Below are 18,183 nucleotides of genomic sequence, written 5' to 3' on the forward strand. Positions count from 1 at the left end.
TATGTTATGTAATGGATTTGTTTAGAAATACTATGCATTTTAAACTTTTTTTTTGTCAACAAGGACCCTTTTTCGTCATCTCTCCCCAAGACCCTGAGTTAAATGATAATTGAGAAAATTAATCAGTTTTAAAAGCTCAAGTAAGACAATGACTATTTACTATTTAAACATCAATATTGAGCAGAGATTTTCTAGATCGGATGAATCAGGAGTTGCCACGTGCTAAGTTAAAATGATGGTAGTTATCAACCATCACAGATCGAACAATAGAATGGCTAGCAAATCATTCCCTCCATGTTATGAAATCCTAGTGTTGGCTCCTGATAAAGTACCTCTTTTTGACTTTAACCAAGTTTAGCCACTTTGCTCAACGTATGGAAAAATTTAGAGTTTCCAGTTCTCACGAGTGAAACAATTATTGTAAGTGTGAAATTCCTTGTCAGTGTTGTAAAGTTGATCCCTCGAGGCTTCAAAAAGGGCAACTTCCGTTTTTTGCGAGTAGCAGCACGGGAAGAGCACTTACTTTTGTTCATTTTGTTTCCGTAGAGTGGCAAAGAAAGCCATGGAGGCGGGGTGGATCTTAGCCCTCGTTGGCGGTAGGTCCGTTCCCCTGGTTTTTAGGGTTTTAGTTTGTCGGGACGGTGCTCGGGTGGCGGTGGCGTCTTCTCCAATAAATCGTCCCCGGTTTCAGCCCCATCTCAACAGCGACGTCGGGCAGTTTGTGGGTGTGGCGTGGTTCTTGAGGATTTCTTCTAGATGGGGGATCTCTGGATCTTCATGGAGCTTCATCTGTGGTTCAGGCCATCTCAGGAAGGAGCGGCAGCGGCGGTGCGCCGTCGACACGGTCTAGAGGTTGAAGACGAGAAGCATCTCATGATTTTTCTTAAATTTTTTGTTTGTATTGAGGTGCTTTATATTGTTCGATGTTTCTCTTAGGTTCTATTCTCAAAAAAGGGTAAAAACCAGTGTAACAAAAAAAAGGTTCCCCTTAGAAAATATTAGTGCAAGATTGAAATGGTGTAAATGTGAGATGCGTCGACGTTGGCTTCCTTCGTTTGTGGCCAACCCAAGTTCAGTGACGCTAAAATAGCCAAGTTCCTTTCAAGTGGCTTAGAGCAGAGCCAAAATGTTGGAATTGGAGGTGTTTTTTTTGGGCTAAACTGTACACAGAAAATCAGAAATTCATTGTTTTTCAAAAATCCACATCCGCTTGCTCTTTATATTTCCACCCAGGTCATTGCCACGGGAGCAAGGCAACACCCGGATCGAGTGCGGAAACGACTCAATCGAGCGGAGCGTGTTGGATTGGAAACAAAACTAGCCGTTAGGGTCCTCGGCCCCAACGATCCCCTTTTTCCTTCTCTTCCTCTCCCTTCCAATTCCGATCTCCCCCCATCCCCACCCAAACAAGCAAAACATCCCAAACATACAGCAAAAATTCCAAACCCTAGCCATGGCGACCGGGGCGGCGGCGAAGACTCCGACCAAGCAATCGACCCTGCCGGCGACGGCGAGGACCCCCGCCAAGCACCCGGCCCCGTCGGCGCCCAAGACCCCGGCCAAGCCCGCCGCCACGGCGAAGACCCCGTCCAAGTCCGTCTCCCGCGCGCGGCCCGTGCAGGCCTCCGAGAACTCCGACCCCAACATCATCGCCTCCCCTCCCCCGCCGGCGTCCAAGCCCGCCGCCACGGCGAAGACCCCGTCCAGGTCCGTCTCCCGCGCGCGCCCCTCGCAGGCCTCCGACAACTCCGACCCCAACGCCCTCGCCTCCCCTCCCCCGCCGCCGTCCAGGGCCCCGGCCACCGCCACCGCCACCGCCTCCGTCCGGCGGAGGCGCCGCACGCTCGCCCCCGTCGCGCCGCCGCCGGCCCCGCAGCGCCGGTTCCTCGTCGCGAAGAAGGGCGCGCATCGGCGTCGCCACAACAACAGCAACAACAGCAACACCGGCGCGTTCGACTTCGACAAGTGCCGCGAGGCCGCGCGCGAGGCGCTGCGCGCGTCGCACCAGGAGTTCTTCCTCAAGGAGCGCCAGGCCGCCGCCGCCACCGATGACCAACCCAAAAAGGAGGAGGACGAGGAGGCAAACGCTGCCGCCGCCGAGGAACCAGAGGAAGGGGACGCGGCCGGACTGGAGGGGAGCAGCAAGGTGCGGGCGATCCGGAGCAGGGTGATGGCCAAGGCGCTGACCAGCGTGCCGGACTCCGGGTCCGGCCGCGTCAGGCACCTGGTGGACGCATTCGAGAGCCTGCTGTCCATCTCCGGCGCCACCGCCGACGCCGAGCGGGCCGGCGAGGAGGCGTGGGCGCTGCCCGGGCTGCAGCCGTGGAAGGAGGGGGCTGACGCCGTGTTCTCCTCCTCCGATTTCCTGGACCTGGGGCCGACCAGGCTCTGCAGCTCACTCGACGGCAAGAGCAACAGGTCTGTTGGTACCGACGAACCAGCGGGACAACGGATTGTATTTAGACTGTTGCTGATGCAGTGTGTTGATCAGAGTTCGTTTCCTCTTTTCAGATCCAGCTGGGACAGCCAGGCTACCACCGGAGGCCGCAGGAGCCGGCGGAACGTAAGGATGAAATAGCTTTTGTTATGCTCTAGAGTCGATCATGTCTTACACTTTTACTATCTGTGCCCTCTAAATCCAATGTCCATGGTTTTGTTCTGTGATTTGGCAGTCATCTGAGTCGCTAAGGAGTAGCTGGAATAAGAAGCTCAAGGTCACTAGCCAGCATCCTTTCAAGCTCAGAACAGAGGTGAGTAACAAAACCTTTGGCTGGTGGTTATGTTTGTTAGGAGGCAAGTCCACAGTAGTTGTAGATTCAGTAGTCAAAATGATCTGTACTTATATTGCTATATTGGATGGTGCGTGAATCGTTTCTATAAACAGCAACGAGGAAACGCAAAAAAGCAGCAGTTCATTCAGAAGGTGCAGGAAATGCTGGCTGAGGATGAAAAGAAGCGCGTACATATCGCTCAAGGACTTCCGTGGACAACAGATGAGCCCGAGGTATGTCACTTTGTGTAACCTAATTCTCTTGTTACAGCCCTCCAGTAGCATTTTGTTCAATACCTTCAAAAGATAAAGTTGGTCTAATAACAGATTGAAGATTGTTGCCTTCGTTTCTTGAACACATCCCTGCATTAGCATTTTGTTCAATACCTTGGAAGGAAGATAAATCTGTTATAATACCAGACACCAGACTGAAGATTGTTTTTGTGCATGTTTTGACTGTTCTTTTGGCAACAGGGTAGTTATTGGAGTTGATTAGCAAAATTGGCATAATGTCAGATTTATATAACATATTTGATCTTTAGCACATACTAGCTATGAAGGAAAATCGATTACCAATGGATCTTTGTTTGATAACAGATATATTTGCATAATATTTAGACCGTGCTTTCTGTGGAAGCACTATGATGGTAGATTTCTGTAGTTCAGAGCTTAACAAGTGATATTGTCATAACATTGTATCTCTATTTTCATTAGTGCTTGATAAAGCCACCGGTCAAGGAAAGGACTGAGCCAGTTGACCTCGTTCTCCATAGTGATGTCCGAGCAGTTGAACGTGCTGGATTCGATCAATATGTAAGCCTCCTTACAAGTTAATTATACATTGCATATGTGTGAAGTCTTAATTTCGATAGAACTGGTGTGTTACCTTTATCATTATATTAACTATGGCTGTTTGAGAATATAGGTATCCGAGAGGACCAAGTACGCTGAGCAACTAAGGCTGGAGCGGGAGCAACAAGAGAAGCTGGAGGAGGAAGAAATGATACGGCAGTTGAGAAAAGAGCTTGTTCCCAAAGCCCAGCCAATGCCATATTTTGATCGGCCATTCGTCCCAAAAAGGTGAATCCTGGTCTTTTGTGAAACTCGTACATGAAATATTTCAGTTTTAACTCAAGCATTGCACCACTGATTCGGTATTATCTGTCTAGATTTCTGTAGTTCAGAGTTGACCTGTTACAAAGTAACTAACTCTTCATTTTACCTCTGCTTGTTTAAAGGTCCACAAAGGGCATAACAATTCCAAAGGAGCCCAACTTTCATCTCCGGCCTGAAAGGTTATCATGGTGAGTTTTATGGTCCAAGGCTGACTAAACATACACTATAATAGAGATGTGCACAAAATATAAAAAGTAATTACATGTGTTATGAAGTTTATAGTTCCGTTCTGTATTGCACTTCTGTATCATTCATCGTTAATTGTTTTCATGTTCCATATATTAAATGCCATATAGATATCCAAGGCTAAAAGGTTATCATGGTGAGTTTTATGGTCCAAGGCTAAACAGACACTATAATAGAGATGTGCACAAAATATAAGAAGTAATTACACGAGAATTACAAAGGAGCCCTCGGGTGCCAGACCACCCCATGGCTTTGGTTGACATCTGTCTCGGGACCACGTTGTACACCATGCAATATGTAGGTATAGTGCAGTGTATTGCTCAGTTCTATTGATGTATCCTCACACATTTCCGTACCTAGCTGGCCCACTTAGACAGAGCCGTAGCAGGAGCTTCGTCCCGCAAAAGTCAACAATGTCGTTGGGCAGCGCCCTCATAATAGCTGATCCCTGTACCACAAATCACAGCTACTCCATCTGATCCATTACTTCATCTTCTTCCTTGCTTCAGCTTCTTCCTTCTGTCATCTTCTTCCTTGCTTCATCTTCTTCCTTGCTCCGAAATTGTTCAGGACAGCAACCATCTTCCTTGCTTCATCTTCTTACTTGGAGGAAGACTACCAAGGCTGTTCATACTTGCCAAGCTCAAGAAGAAGAACATCTACAAGAACCATGAAGCTCCTCGTTCAAGTAGTAACTCGTTTTTGCCACAATTAAGCAACTTGTCACCAGGATACGTCATGTCACATTTATCATGGAAACTGCTATGGGCAAGAGGTTCAGACGAAAAAATCAATGCAACCTTCAGATACACACGTTATGGCTATCTCACATAGGAGCATCCTCTCTGCACAGCAGAGGATCCGATGTCTGCCTCAACCCACACATTTTACCAATAATTTGCCTGACCGACAAGTGGGACTCCAAAACTTCGTGGCCCATTTTGTCAGTCAACTAGATTACTGCTTCTTGTATAATCTGTACTGTCAGCGGAAGACTCGAGCTCGTCTTCCTCAACCACTGTGATAGCTCGCAAGGCCACCGTAAACCAATGGTCTTCCAAAGTTATTACCCTATTCCAGTCGTTCTGCAGATAGAACACAAGATTACTAGAACACCGGCGGATGTAATGAACAATCAGCGAGTATTAGACTCGGGTTTACCTGATGCCGTCTGATCCAGTCTCTTCGCAGCAGTACCGGATAATGATGTCTCTCCTAACCGTGATAAAGTTTTTTTTCTTCCTCGTCGGAGCAGAGCATGGACTCTAATGTCCTCGTCGTCGGAGCTCCGGTTAGAGAAGGTTCTGGCAGACTGATATGGTGGGATATTTGGCTCAGGTTTGATTTTGGATTCCTGTTCTAACATGTACCGTGCCAGACTCATTAAATACCTAGTGCTTCCTTTGCTAACGCGGGCAGGCCAAACAGGGTAATGTCAGGTCTCAAGGCAGTAGTATAGCAGTGTATTCCGAATAGACATATTTCAGCTTGAATTTCCCCTACTTTCCCTAGGCCCATCTCAAAGCAATAATGAACGATAGATCTATGGGGGTGGGGATCACCCATGAGCCAAAAGTCCGGGTCAGTAATTACACGTGTTATGAAGTTTATGGTTCCGTTCTGTATTGCACTTCCATATCATTCATGGATAACTATTTTCATGTTCCATATATCAAATGACATTATAGTATATCCTGAAATTAAATGTTCCTTTTTTCTCAATAATCTCTATACAAAGCATGCTCACCATGCTTGGTTATGTGAATGAATGCTGACAGTTACTATCGACAGCGATGCATGGTCAACGGAAAGCTGAAGACTTCAGCCCATAAGCGACATGAACAGCAACCGCACCTACGAAGCACCGAAGAGCATCAACACGAATGATTCAGATGCTTCCCATTCTTTCAAGTAGCTTCTTCTTAATGTTTCCAGGTGCAAGAAGATGATACTCAGTTTTTGTAGCTTGGGTGATCTCCAACTTCTCTTCTGTACATTCGTTATTATGCTCTGTGCTTCAGATGCATCCGCACCAGGGTTGAAGCAACTGCTGTCAAGAGACCGTAGGCGGGAAATTCAAGGATGAATTTCTGTGACAATCTTGTATTCCTAAGTTGATTCTCAAGAAACTCGAAATACCAATGTGTTGATATATATATCTGAATTTTGGAAAAAGGTTGTGTATGTTCGAGTTTTTAGCTTTGTCTAACTGAATTGCACCGAACTGAAAATATTCACTGGTAAACTGAAGCGTGTACTCAAGTTGTGCACGGTGAACCCCTTGTGATAAAACAACACAATGGTGAACCACCATGTTCTGAGAAACGAAAGCTCTACATGACAGAGCTTCAGACTGAGGGAAATACCAATGTGTACATCTGAATTTTGGGAAAAAGGATGTGTATGTTCTGGTTTTTAGCTTTGTCTAACTGAATTGCACCGAACTGAAAATATTCAGTGGTAAACTGAAGTGTGTACTCAAGTTGTGCCGGGGGAACTGCTGTGCTAAAAAACAACACCGAATTCTGAGAAACGAAAACTCTACGATGACAGAGCTTCAGACTAAAGCTAACTGAAAATTAGGAAACCTCCGATTACATCTAACATCTGTCCCTAAATTTAGACAAATCTTCTACATCCTTTTATAGACGGAGGGAGTAGTAATAGTGTGCGCGTAATGTTCTACACTTGTACTTCCTCCATCTCTGTTTACTAGTCTTCCCCGTATCCCTAGATCATCAATTTGACCTATAAAATTTTAATTATATAATACAAAAATTATATCATTAGAAAGAACATCTAAACTTTCTAATGATATAATTTTTATAACATATAAGTAATGCTAACTTGATCAAATTTGCGACCTAGGGTACGTGCATGCCTAATAAACTATGAGAGAGGGAGTATGTAGTAGGAACTAGGAACACTCATGGCATGCCAACTGACTCATACAATGGTGACCGTGGACATGGTCCATCTCGATAGCCATGTGGGACCCCCAACAAAAAGCGTGTATTCCTTCTTATCTTCTCTCCTCCACATAGATCCGCCTGGCTGACTTGCTCCTCCGCAACCTTCCCTCTTCATGCCGCTTCCCCTCCTCTCGTCACCTCCCCTCCCTTCGATGGAGAGACCGACACTGAGTCGGAGTCAGAGCCGATGCGGTTGGCCGCGATGGTGCCACCGACAGCGAGCCTAGAACTTAGGGAAGGGGATCCAGGTGTGCGTCAGACTTAGGGGCTGAATGGGTACATGCCACCAAAGCCAAAGAAGGAGAGGCGGGGGCTTAGAGGAATGGTTGGCTTGGGGGTGGCAGACTGATGGAGGAGGTGGCTAGGGCAGCGGGCAGGGTGGTGCGGTACACGGGTGACGGTTAGGCCGGTGCTAGGGGACGGTTAACCGGAGTTGGGAAGAGGCACTGCACGGTGAAGCCACGGAAGACGGGAAGAGGCAGGGCACGCTGGAGCCGGAGGCGGGGAAGAAAGACGGGCAAGGTGATAGCCGTCTTTCATCTCTAAGGCATAATCGATCTCTCCCTCCTCTCGGCCCGACACACCACCAAACGACACACGTGGGCTGTCGGAATTTCAAACGTGCCCACGGGTGACCGTAAGCTAGCATCGCCTCATGGCGTGATGTTCTAAAACTAATCCATAGTAATGCATTTAAATTTAGATAAATCTCTAACATATTTTAGATGGAGGGAATATTTTTTTCTGTGTCTCCTTGGGATTAGAAATAGAAATCAAATGCTCGTGCACATTCCACTCCTTCGGGAAGAAAAAGAAAATGCTGAACCAGTAATCTCACATCCCCTCTCAAAAAGAAAAATCCCATTTCCAACTACCTTCTCTGAAAAAAAAATAATCTTTGTGTCACTGGCAGGCGGGCCCTCCGCAAGCTAAGCTAGGAGCACCCAGCGCCTCTCCCCACTTGGCAGGCGTCGTCCACGCCCTTCTCTATTTCTCCTCCTCCCCGATCCATCCCCATCCCACCACAAACCCTAGCACTGCCAGATCTCCACCCCCGCCGCCGCCGGCGAGCCCACCGCACCGATCCCCCCGATGGCGTTCCGCCGAATCCTCTCGGCCGCGCTGCGCCGCCGCTCCGCCGCGGCGGCCTCCGCGGCCGGGACCACGCGCGAGGCCTCCACGGCCGTCGCCGCGGCCCCCGGCGCCATCGCCCCGGACGCGGCCCCGCTCCGCGCCCCGGTGATGCCGTACGACCGGATCTCCGAGGCCGTCAACGCGCGCGTGCGCCGGCTCGAGCACCCGGACCCGCGCTTCCTCCGCTACGCCAGCCCCGTGCCGGCCCACGCCGACCACTCGGCCATCCTCGCGGCGCCCGCGACCCGCGTCACCACGCTCGAGAACGGCCTGCGCGTCGCCACCGAGTCCAACCTCGCCGCGCGCACCGCCACCGTCGGCGTCTGGATCGACGCGGGGAGCAGGTACGAGGCGGACGAGGCCGCCGGGGTCGCCCATTTCGTCGAGCACATGCTCTTCAAGGGCACCGGCACGCGCAGCGCGGGCCAGCTCGAGAAGGAGATCGAGGATATCGGCGGCCACCTCAACGCCTACACCTCGCGGGAGCAGACCACCTACTATGCCAAGGTGCTCGACAAGGACGTCCCGCGCGCGATGAGTATCCTCGCCGACATTCTGCAGAACTCTAAACTTGATGACGAATGCATCAAGAGAGAGCGGAGTGTAATCCTCCGAGAGATGCAGGAGGTTAGTTCCCTGATGCACCTGTATGTCTGCTCGATCTGATCACTTCTCCCATTGCAGTAAGGATGCCCTCTGATTAGATGTTCAGTTGCGTAACCTCCCTTAGATGTGATGCATCATGTGTTCCCTAGTGTTTGGTTGAATAGCTATTTCTTATTTTTGTTATGCTCTTAACAGCTAATCCATAGAGTTCTCTTAGACAGCAAGATTTAATTAACAAGACTTCTTCTCTTAGTGTTAGGAATTGTTATGAACGGCTATTTTTAAGAAGGCAGCTGCAGATCGGTACTTACAGAAAGTCTAGGCAAATTGAGAATCAGTTTCGATAACTCTTTAGGAGAAGACGAATACACGTTTGCCTAGACTGCTTCTAGGGAAATTCGTTCTCTTAAATTCGCCAAATATGTTCTCTCAGAAAATAAGAACCAATTTACAGAGCCCTAATTCTCCTAGTATTAGGCATTGTTCTAGCTGTATCAAGGCTGGTCGAGACTTACAACTTGGAACTGCAGGAAGAATTTGCATATGAATATCAAACTGTTCTGGATAAGAAAAATGAACATTTGTATGCGTGTGAAAATAATCTCTTAAATTCTGCTGCAAGGTTATTAAGGTAGAGTAGAATGATGCATGATCGCAAGAAATTTAAAATGGACCAAGCTGTACATGCAACAATCCTTCTCAAAGAAGAAAAGTACCTAATGGATGCACATAACTGCACGTAATCCATGGGTTTATGGGCATACACGTTTATTGTTCTTTTTACAAACGTATGTTTTCATTAAGTTATTGTTAGGCATGTGAAGCTGTGAACCTCAACTGCAACATTTTGGAGATGCTGCTAATTTATATCTTGTGCTATCTTGAATCAACATGATTTTTCTGACTGTTCCTATGTTATGCAGGTTGAGGGACAATCAGAGGAAGTTATATTCGATCATCTTCATGCAACTGCCTTCCAGTATACTTCTCTTGGCAGAACAATCTTGGGTTCTGCTGATGATGTCAAGTCTATCACCAAACAGAGTCTCGAAGATTACATCAAAAAGCATTACACGGCTTCTAGAGTGGTATTGAACATTACAAATCTGTGATTGTCATGCTCCTGGAATTTTATCTCTTCATCTTATTGCTAGTACTGCAGTATGATGGAGTCTACTATTCGTAAATAACACACACTCTTGTGTGTTTTCAGGTTATTACTGCTGCTGGTAATGTTAAGCATGAGGATATTGTACAACAGGCAAAGGAGTTGTTTAACAAGCTGCCAACTGACCCTACAACAACTGGCATGTTGGTTGCTAAGGAGCCAGCCACTTTTACCGGTTCTGAGGTTTGCACTTTACTCTAGATTTACTTGTGCTACTTTATAGGTTCAAATCATTGATGATGACATCCCCATTCACTAGATTTACCTGTGCTGTTCAAATCATATTTTATTCTACTCAATAGGTTCGAATCATTGATGATGACATGCCCCTCGCTCAATTTGCTGTTGCTTTCAATGGAGCATCCTGGACAGATCCCGATTCTATTGCACTAATGGTTATGCAAACTATGCTTGGTTCGTGGAACAAGAGTGCTGGAGGAGGGAAGCACATGGGGTGGGTTCCTTCCCTTTTGTACCTTCTTCCATCTTGTCATTTTCGTTATGTATGCCAAGCCCCTTTTGCCAAATACGACTTTAAAGGCAATCCACTGATCATTTTTTCATTCTGTTATCCTGCTTGATTGGTATAGTTCCGAGCTTGTACAGAGAGTAGCGATCAATGAAATAGCTGAGAGTATAATGGCATTCAACACAAACTACAAGGAAACCGGCCTGTTTGGTGTCTATGCTGTTGCTAAGGTCAGTCTTGTATTTTATCTTTTCTAATTAAAGTGCAAAATTTCTTCACTGTAACTATTTTTCATAGTGATGTGGACCTGGACACATGACTACAATAGTTGTACAGTACCTACAAAAGGATGTGAACATGCCTAAGTTCTAGCAATGTATTATTTTGGGAGTTGTCATGTGCCATATTGCTGTTTTGCTTCTGTAACAATCCAACTTCTGCTTGTTTGTGACTTCCTTTCACATTTTACGTTTTGGCAATTTGGTCTATTGTGTAGTTGTATGAAGGGGTTCTTCTTTACACTCAAACGAAATATAGTTGCATCCAGAGAAAAAAGTGAAATTTGATTCTGTATTTTCTCTCAGATGTGATGCAATGAAATTCATTTCTGCTGACTTTGCCTTTATGCTGTTAAAAAAAGTACATTGTGTATTTTTATTTTGTCCCCACACAGAAATGTAATCTATTTTTAAGCGGAAATGTAAACTCTCAAGGTTCAAATCTGGACGAGGTCGTTAATTTGATGGAAACTCCACGTGAATAGGCTACCATTGTCAGTTAAATGCGAGCAAATAGTATGCATCCGTTGATTTTACTGTATATTAAATTTTGAATGCTGACCATTATTTTGTGAACAAGTTCTCGTGGTATAAAGGACAGGTTGCGCTTTTCTTTGCCTGATGCTGTTCTTTGACCTTGCTTTGTAGGCTGATTGCTTGGATGATTTGGCTTTTGCAATTATGCAAGAGATGAGCAAATTATCATACAGGGTTACTGAAGATGATGTTATTCGTGCACGCAATCAGGTTTTTCTCTCAACAAATTTTATTTTGGTTGCGTGTTGTAGTGTTTCCTATGGCTTACTAAGGCTTAATAGTATTGTAGCATATTTCCTTTTTTGTGCCTTTCGTGTACTTAGTTAGGAATCATGTTGTGTGGTGTATTCTCATATTCTGTTGCTGGATGATTGTATTTGAACATGTGTATCTGCCTACGAACTTCACCATCTGTTTTCTGACGATGTCATTGCTTTGGTCAAACTTTCAGCTGAAATCCTCCATCCAACTCCATCTGGATGGTTCCACTGCTGTTGTTGAGGATATTGGACGCCAGGTATTGGAGCCGTATATTGTGTAATGCCACGTTATATTCTGTTACACTAGTCCTCTGGAACTTATCTTTGTTCTTCTGTTTTGGCAGCTACTCATCTATGGCCGTAGAATTCCTATTCCTGAGCTTTTCGCAAGAATAGATGCAGTTGATCCCAGCACTATCAGGCGTGTTGCAAACCGCTTCATCTTTGACCAGGTACCGTGTTCTGCCAGCTTGCCTTATCTTATTTGGTATAATTTCGACTATTTTCTGGTGTTGGGTTATGGCAGAATGTGCTGTAAAACACTAAAAGATGCCAAAGTTTTTGTCACTTGGTCTTAGATTGTCTCCTGCTTATCAGGTACCTTCCAAGTGATAATAATCTTCACGCCTGTCTTGTTACTGTCTGACCGCTAATCATAGTAGTATATTGTTTTCATTTTGCGTCTATAGTCTATACCAATAACGCTCTCATTGGGGTGAAAAGAACTTGAGAAGACACATTCTGTATATTCTGTTTTGTTGCCTGAATATATATGGGTGGTCATATGGGCAAGGCTGTTTTCTTTCATTTAATTATTTGCCAATGTTCATGGTCTTACTGCCTGTTTTCTTTCAGGATGTTGCCATTGCTGCCATGGGACCAATTCAGTCTCTGCCAGACTACAACTGGTTCAGGCGCAGGACCTACATGCTCCGTTACTAGATTCATCTAGCGGTGTACCATGTTTACAGTCTCTAAAGGCAAGATAATTGCTTTTTTGGCACCAGTATGTCAAGGCCACATCCACGCACATATTGTGTGCAGAAGTGGAGGAATTTTTTGAGTCTTTGTTTTCCTTGCCCTTCTTTTCCAAAACCCACAAAGCTGTCAATAATGATAGGCAAATTCGACTGACGTGGCATACTTGGGTGGCCATCCGTTGTTTTGTGATGATGATGAATCTGTCATGACTCACTCTTCCATCTTGTGTTACGATATTATTTCTCTTTCGGCAAATAATTAAATGAAAGCTGCTTATGTAAAGATGGTAGCTGTTAGCTTGGATGTTATCTTCTGGCAACTTTGCAATGTACTTGTCCTCACGATTTGTTCGCCGAAGCTTTATTTATATTCTCAGTTTGTGTTGTACATTTCTGTAATCACGTATTAACATGTTGTGGGAGATGACCAGTTGGCACTGGTCAAGGTGGCAACGTGCGCACATCTGCGTGAGGTATTGTGGATTGTGGTGCACCTCAATTGTGTTGGCTGGCGGTGGTATCCTTATTGCCTCTGAGAAGTGCAAAAATTTGTTAGACATCTCTATTGCATTGAGCCTTTCTTGCAAAGATTGTCAACAACAGTCAGGTTGGTTGAAGGTGTGTGCTTATAGATGTTTGGTGTGAAATGGTTTCAGCATGTTAGTTTTGTAGTCGCAGAATAATATTTCTATACCTTGGTACAAGTCTTTTACGGAGTAGAAGAAAAGGGCCCAGCACCGGTTCTGTTTCTGAAGCTATTCAAACTTACAACATTCAAGTTTTAACAGTCGCCTCCAGAGAAAGACTTGGGGCATGTACAACGTGGACAATCTTTGCAAATAGGCATGTGGCATACAAATCGGATCCAGCCATTACAGAAGAAAAAGCGCCTCAGATTGGAGGCTGCGTTGGAGCCGTGGACTCTTAATAAGGCACTAGGATTAAATTTCCTGATTTCCTTTGCTCAAGCGCCTCCATTAGCGCTCATCATTGGACATGCCCTTATAGGAAGCTTACACCAAAAGAACATCAAACTGCCTAGCCAACGAACACTACTGACGGAAGCTTCAAAACAATATACGTTAGCTGAAGATGGCTAGGACCTAGGCATCACTCTGAAGCCTTCTCGATCTCCAACCAACATCAACGCTTTTGCCTCCAAAATCCTCGCTAGGGCCTTGGTACAAGTCTGCCTTTGTGCCTATATATTTATAAAGAGAACGTTCACAAATCACCACAGGTAGAAGTAGCTATACAATTCAGAAAGAAGGCACCTTCTAATTCTGAAACACCTGACGCCTGTTGCACCTTAACCCAATGTTACGAACATTACACACTTGACGACAGCAAAGACATTCCGTGGCACTGCACGAGAAGAAAATAATACCCAAACAATTGCTTCCTTGATCTCCCGTCTCAACTGGAGCTGAGGAGGCTCTTGAACCACTGCACCGAGTTCTTGGGGTATCGCTTGAGATTATCGTTGTAGTCCACGAAGTAGAGCCCGAACCTGGACGTGTACCCGGCCGCCCATTCCCAGTTGTCCAGCAGAGACCACGCGAAGTACCCGCGCACGTCGCACCCGTCCTCCCTGCATCAATCCGCATAGCAAAACGCGTGAGATGATTCTTACTGAAGCATTGCACAGATCATACACTTTTTGTTGCAAAATGTAGCCTTGTACATTTCGCACAGATTCAGAAATGGTAGCGGTAGCATAGCACAGTACTTTATAGAGGCAGCTAGATTGGCGAGGTAGTCGTTGTGGTACTTGATCCGCTTGGCGTCCTTGAGGGCATCCTTGAGGGAAATGAATGGGCTGTTGCTGTCGTCCATCCCTGCATCAGCAATTGCGCATAGACGCTGTCACGAGTCTATCTGAAGTAATGTAGCCAATCGAGCACTGATTTCATGTGCAAATCTGGAGGTTTAGTTAGCAGGATAAGAATCCAGGCACATGATGCTCTTACCATTCTCGGTGATGTAGACCGGTGGGCTGTTGTACCTGTCCTTGACATAGTTCATCAGGCTTCTCATACCTCTCGGCACAATGTACAGCCATATCGAGTTCGCCTGCGTGGTAGGAGCATTACATCAGGCTAGGGTCCAACTTCTAATGTTATGTCGGGAACCATTTCGAAAAAGAAAAAAAAGTCATCTTGGTAAGAATGTGTATGCAAAACTCACCCTATCTCCAATCGCTTTCCCGTTTCTGAATGCTGCAAATTGCTAAAGACATCAGTATCTTTGTAACACGGATGGAAAACAAAGGAACCTCAAGAGATTCAGAGAGCTTGACTCACGCAGGCTGAGGGTCCCGGTGTCGGCCAGCGTGTCGTTGAACAGCCGACCGATGATGTTGGTGTTGTTGTGCCTGGTGTAGTAGGTGGTGTAGTGGTTGATGCCCACGAAGTCGAGCGCCCCCTTGACGAGCGCCGACTCCTGCGGCGTGAACCTCGGCAGCCGCTCCCCGACCCGCTTCCTCATCGTTGCCGGGTAGTCGCCGAAGAAGAAGGGGTCGGCGAACCACCCGAGCTGGAACTCCTGCCCCCGCTTCGCCGCCTCGACGTCGATCGTGCTGTTCGTCATCGGCTCGAACCACATCACGTCGAACGCCATCCCGAGCTGCCCGTTCTGCGTCGCCTGCAGTTTCGACAGTTGACATGATCATCAGGAATCCAGGATACATAAATCTGAACGTTCTCTTCTGTAGTAAAACAATCAGGACTTGCGATGATCACCTTGTACTTGCTCCGGTAGATGCTGGCGGCGGCGGCGTGGGCCAGGATGATGTTGTGGGCGACGATGTAGGGCTCGGTGCCGGAGTTCCCCTGCGTGCAGTAGAGGTGGAACAGCACGGAGCAGCGGCCGGGAGCCTGCAGGCCGGCGTCGTAGCCCTGCACCGCCATGGTGTGCGGCTCGTTCACCGTGATCCAGTGCTTCACCCGGTCGCCGAACGCCTTGAAGCACGTCTCGGCGTAGGCCGCGAAGTCGTTGCTGCATCAAAAGAGAGTCCATTAGATCATCATGGAAATGCATGGCTAATGCACTGTGACTGATGAATCTGCCGATCATATTAAGATGTAGAAAGTGTAGGTTAAGAGTTGTGTGTGCTCTACTCACACAATCTGCCTGTCTAGCCACCCGATGTACTTGTCTTCCAGGGCCTGAGGGAGGTCCCAGTGGTAGAGGGTCACATACGGCTGAATCCCTGGATGATTTTGACGTGCAGTCAGTGCTACGACCAATTCATGAGCTTATCCAGAATTAAGCAGAACTGCAAATGCAGATAGGATTATGTATTCAGAAAAGTTTGCAATTCCACCCGTTCACCTTTAGCGAGCAGCGCATTGATCAGCTTATTGTAGTGGTCGATGCCGGCCTGGTTGACTTGACCAACGCCATCTAAAATATTGAAAATAAACACACGTTTATATGCATATTTTGTGAGAGAAAGCAATCATGGACAAATATGCTGCTTTCAGCTGGAGATCACCTACTTGGGAGAATCCTCGCCCACGCGATGGAGAAGCGATACGCGTCCATCCCCATGTCTGCCATGAGCTGTATGTCCTCCTGACAAAAACGGCCATCCCAAAGCGTCACTCCCAATACTGTATTTTTTCGAAAATGTCCCAATACTGTATGCACATGTCAGTACTCGATCTTGAGAAGAGAGCACGGTGCGCTCACCTCGAAACGGTGGTACTGATCCACGGCCACATCGGCATTGCTGAAGTCACTGATCTTTCCTGCAAAAAAGAGATAGAGGAAAATGGCAATACCTCTGCGTTACGTTACGGCTGTGACTTGTTTCAGGCAGGATTCATAACTCTGAAGTCTCAACTACAGGTTCCACTATTTCAGGATAGGTAGACGAGCAAACTAAACTAAATCCGGTATGGCTAGATTAGCGCTGATTTCTTTCTTCTTAACTAGAACTAGTTTCTTCTTTAGTTAAAAACTTGAAATGCGTATGTGCTGGGTGCTGAGGGTAGGTGGGAGATATGCATCAACCGTGCGCGCGTGCACAATATGCATTTGCGGTCTTGTGTTTGCGCCACTAGGTATCCACGATTTAGGATAAGAAAGCATTTGCAACAAACAAGAAACACTAACTAGGAGTGGTACATGGACATGGTCAGAGACGCGTCATGAAGGCAAACTTGCTACTAGTGCCGTGATATGAGTGTGAGATCCAAATGACTGAACTTACCAAAGGTGTGCGCGAACTTGTCCCAGATGGTCTGCCCTCGCCCGTCAGCCTTCACCGCCCCCTCGTACTACACAAGACAAAAATTGTAAGTTCACATTTTCCATTTTATATGAACGAAGCTGCAGAAATGAAAGGAACCGACATGAGACAAGTTTAACGCTAAGAGCATCGACAACACTTGATGTACACAAAAAGAAAACCTGTTGTCATATATTAGGCAAAAAGAGCCCTAACAAAAAAAAAATGGGACATTTCTTTTGAACGCGCCCTAAAATTTATGTATGGAGCTGTAAATATACAACACCAGGGGCTGCTGCAAAACAAATTTCGGCACCAAGCGACGCACCAACCGCCGATTTATCTTTTTCCTCGTCCCTCCCACGTGCGATCGTCCCCGCCTACACCGGGGATTGACCCGCCGTTGCTCTACCATCACGCTCCGAACCAGCCTCGCCTCTCCCGCCTCCTTCGGTAGCATAAGCCCCGCCTCAAAGGTAATTTGATTTTTTTCCTTTTTACCAAATTTTGTTGTGTTCTTGTAGTTGTAATTTGACACAAGTATTATTGAATTGTAGATGAGTTCGAGCAAGAGTTTGGGCTTGTATGATTATTCGATGTCCGAAGAAGAGTTTGACATTGAGGAGAAAGAAAAGACATTGCCATGATTCTTGCATTGCACAAGAACAAGCGACCGAACCACGGTGGTTCTATTTTTGGCGTGATAGGTTGTGGCGGGCTAGGCTTGATGGACAAAACTGGTTGACGCTCAACTATTTTGCGGATTCACCGGCGTACCCCGAGCGATTCTTTCGTCACCGGCCTCAGTTGGAAACGGATTTGCTCAAGCACATTGTGGAGTCTGTGAAGTTGCATGGCATTTTCTTCGAGCATGGACATAGTACCTACCTGAAGGTAACCGCCACATTACGCATGATGTCATATGGAATTCCGGCGAATCTTGTTGATGACAACTTGGCAATGGATGAGAGCCAAGCCATCAATTATGTCAAGCGCTCTGTTGTTGCTATGATTGAGGTGTTTGGTCCGGAGTACTTGAGAGCACCAATGCTCAAGACAAGGCTAAACTTTTGGCGATCCACAAATCCCGTGGTTTTCCATGTGCACTTGGCTCCATTGATTGCATGGATAATCCAAAGGACATGAAAATTACTCCTTTATTCTTGAAGTCGTGGCTGATCCGGAGACGTGGATTTCACATGCTTTTTCGGGATGCCCGATGACTCATAGCAAACGACCACACCTACAACAAAGGTTACTACCTTACGGATGGCACCTATCCGAGGTGGGCTACATTCATGAAGCCTCTCGCCAAACCCCAAGGTAAGAAAGAACTTGAGTTTCACTATGAGAGAGCATTCGAGATTTTGCAAGCCTAATCTTCTATTGTGAGAGGTCCATCGAGGTTTTGTG

The 18,183-nt window shown here is 46.5% G+C and overlaps 3 protein-coding genes across 3 annotated transcripts in view; 2 read left to right on the top strand and 1 right to left on the bottom strand.

The window, feature by feature from the left end:
- Positions 1–1,453: 1,453 nt before the first annotated feature.
- Positions 1,454–6,199, top strand: LOC124695022 (neurofilament heavy polypeptide-like). Its single transcript, XM_047227923.1, has 9 exons — positions 1,454–2,418; positions 2,512–2,563; positions 2,673–2,750; positions 2,885–3,004; positions 3,485–3,583; positions 3,696–3,850; positions 4,009–4,074; positions 5,911–5,976; positions 6,154–6,199. Exons 1-9 carry the CDS (start codon positions 1,454–1,456, stop codon positions 6,197–6,199), a joined length of 1,647 nt encoding a protein of 548 aa, XP_047083879.1.
- Positions 6,200–8,181: 1,982 nt separating this feature from the next.
- LOC124701773 (probable mitochondrial-processing peptidase subunit beta, mitochondrial) lies at positions 8,182–12,819 on the top strand. The gene is made up of 9 exons (XM_047233873.1): positions 8,182–8,865; positions 9,768–9,932; positions 10,058–10,195; positions 10,315–10,466; positions 10,603–10,711; positions 11,408–11,506; positions 11,748–11,813; positions 11,901–12,008; positions 12,412–12,819. Exons 1-9 carry the CDS (start codon positions 8,197–8,199, stop codon positions 12,496–12,498), a joined length of 1,593 nt encoding a protein of 530 aa, XP_047089829.1. The 5' UTR covers positions 8,182–8,196; the 3' UTR covers positions 12,499–12,819.
- An 895-nt stretch (positions 12,820–13,714) lies between these two features.
- LOC124701774 (beta-glucosidase 6) overlaps positions 13,715–18,183 on the bottom strand; it is a 7,835-nt gene continuing 3,366 nt past the window's right edge. Inside the window, exons 2-12 of the mRNA XM_047233875.1 lie at positions 16,753–16,819; positions 16,230–16,288; positions 16,037–16,112; positions 15,870–15,941; positions 15,660–15,747; positions 15,278–15,533; positions 14,840–15,179; positions 14,724–14,755; positions 14,507–14,609; positions 14,266–14,374; positions 13,715–14,127 (exon numbers count right to left, since the gene is read on the bottom strand). Coding sequence (XP_047089831.1) covers positions 13,953–14,127; positions 14,266–14,374; positions 14,507–14,609; positions 14,724–14,755; positions 14,840–15,179; positions 15,278–15,533; positions 15,660–15,747; positions 15,870–15,941; positions 16,037–16,112; positions 16,230–16,288; positions 16,753–16,819 — 1,377 coding nt within the window. The 3' untranslated portion in view covers positions 13,715–13,952. The remainder of the gene's footprint in view (positions 14,128–14,265; positions 14,375–14,506; positions 14,610–14,723; positions 14,756–14,839; positions 15,180–15,277; positions 15,534–15,659; positions 15,748–15,869; positions 15,942–16,036; positions 16,113–16,229; positions 16,289–16,752; positions 16,820–18,183) is intronic.

Source organism: Lolium rigidum, chromosome 3, assembly GCF_022539505.1.
Source record: "Lolium rigidum isolate FL_2022 chromosome 3, APGP_CSIRO_Lrig_0.1, whole genome shotgun sequence".
NCBI classification, from domain to species: domain Eukaryota; kingdom Viridiplantae; phylum Streptophyta; class Magnoliopsida; order Poales; family Poaceae; genus Lolium; species Lolium rigidum.

Coding starts and splice junctions, on each gene's coding strand:
- LOC124695022 (XM_047227923.1), top strand. CDS start 1,454: ATGGCGACCGGGGCGGCGGCGAAGACTCCGACCAAGCAATCGACCCTG. Junction 2,564..2,672: donor GCCGCAGGAGCCGGCGGAAC/GTAAGGATGAAA, acceptor GTGATTTGGCAG/TCATCTGAGTCGCTAAGGAG. Junction 4,075..5,910: donor CGGCCTGAAAGGTTATCATG/GTGAGTTTTATG, acceptor GAATGCTGACAG/TTACTATCGACAGCGATGCA.
- LOC124701773 (XM_047233873.1), top strand. CDS start 8,197: ATGGCGTTCCGCCGAATCCTCTCGGCCGCGCTGCGCCGCCGCTCCGCC. Junction 10,196..10,314: donor CCACTTTTACCGGTTCTGAG/GTTTGCACTTTA, acceptor TCTACTCAATAG/GTTCGAATCATTGATGATGA. Junction 10,712..11,407: donor GTGTCTATGCTGTTGCTAAG/GTCAGTCTTGTA, acceptor CTTGCTTTGTAG/GCTGATTGCTTGGATGATTT.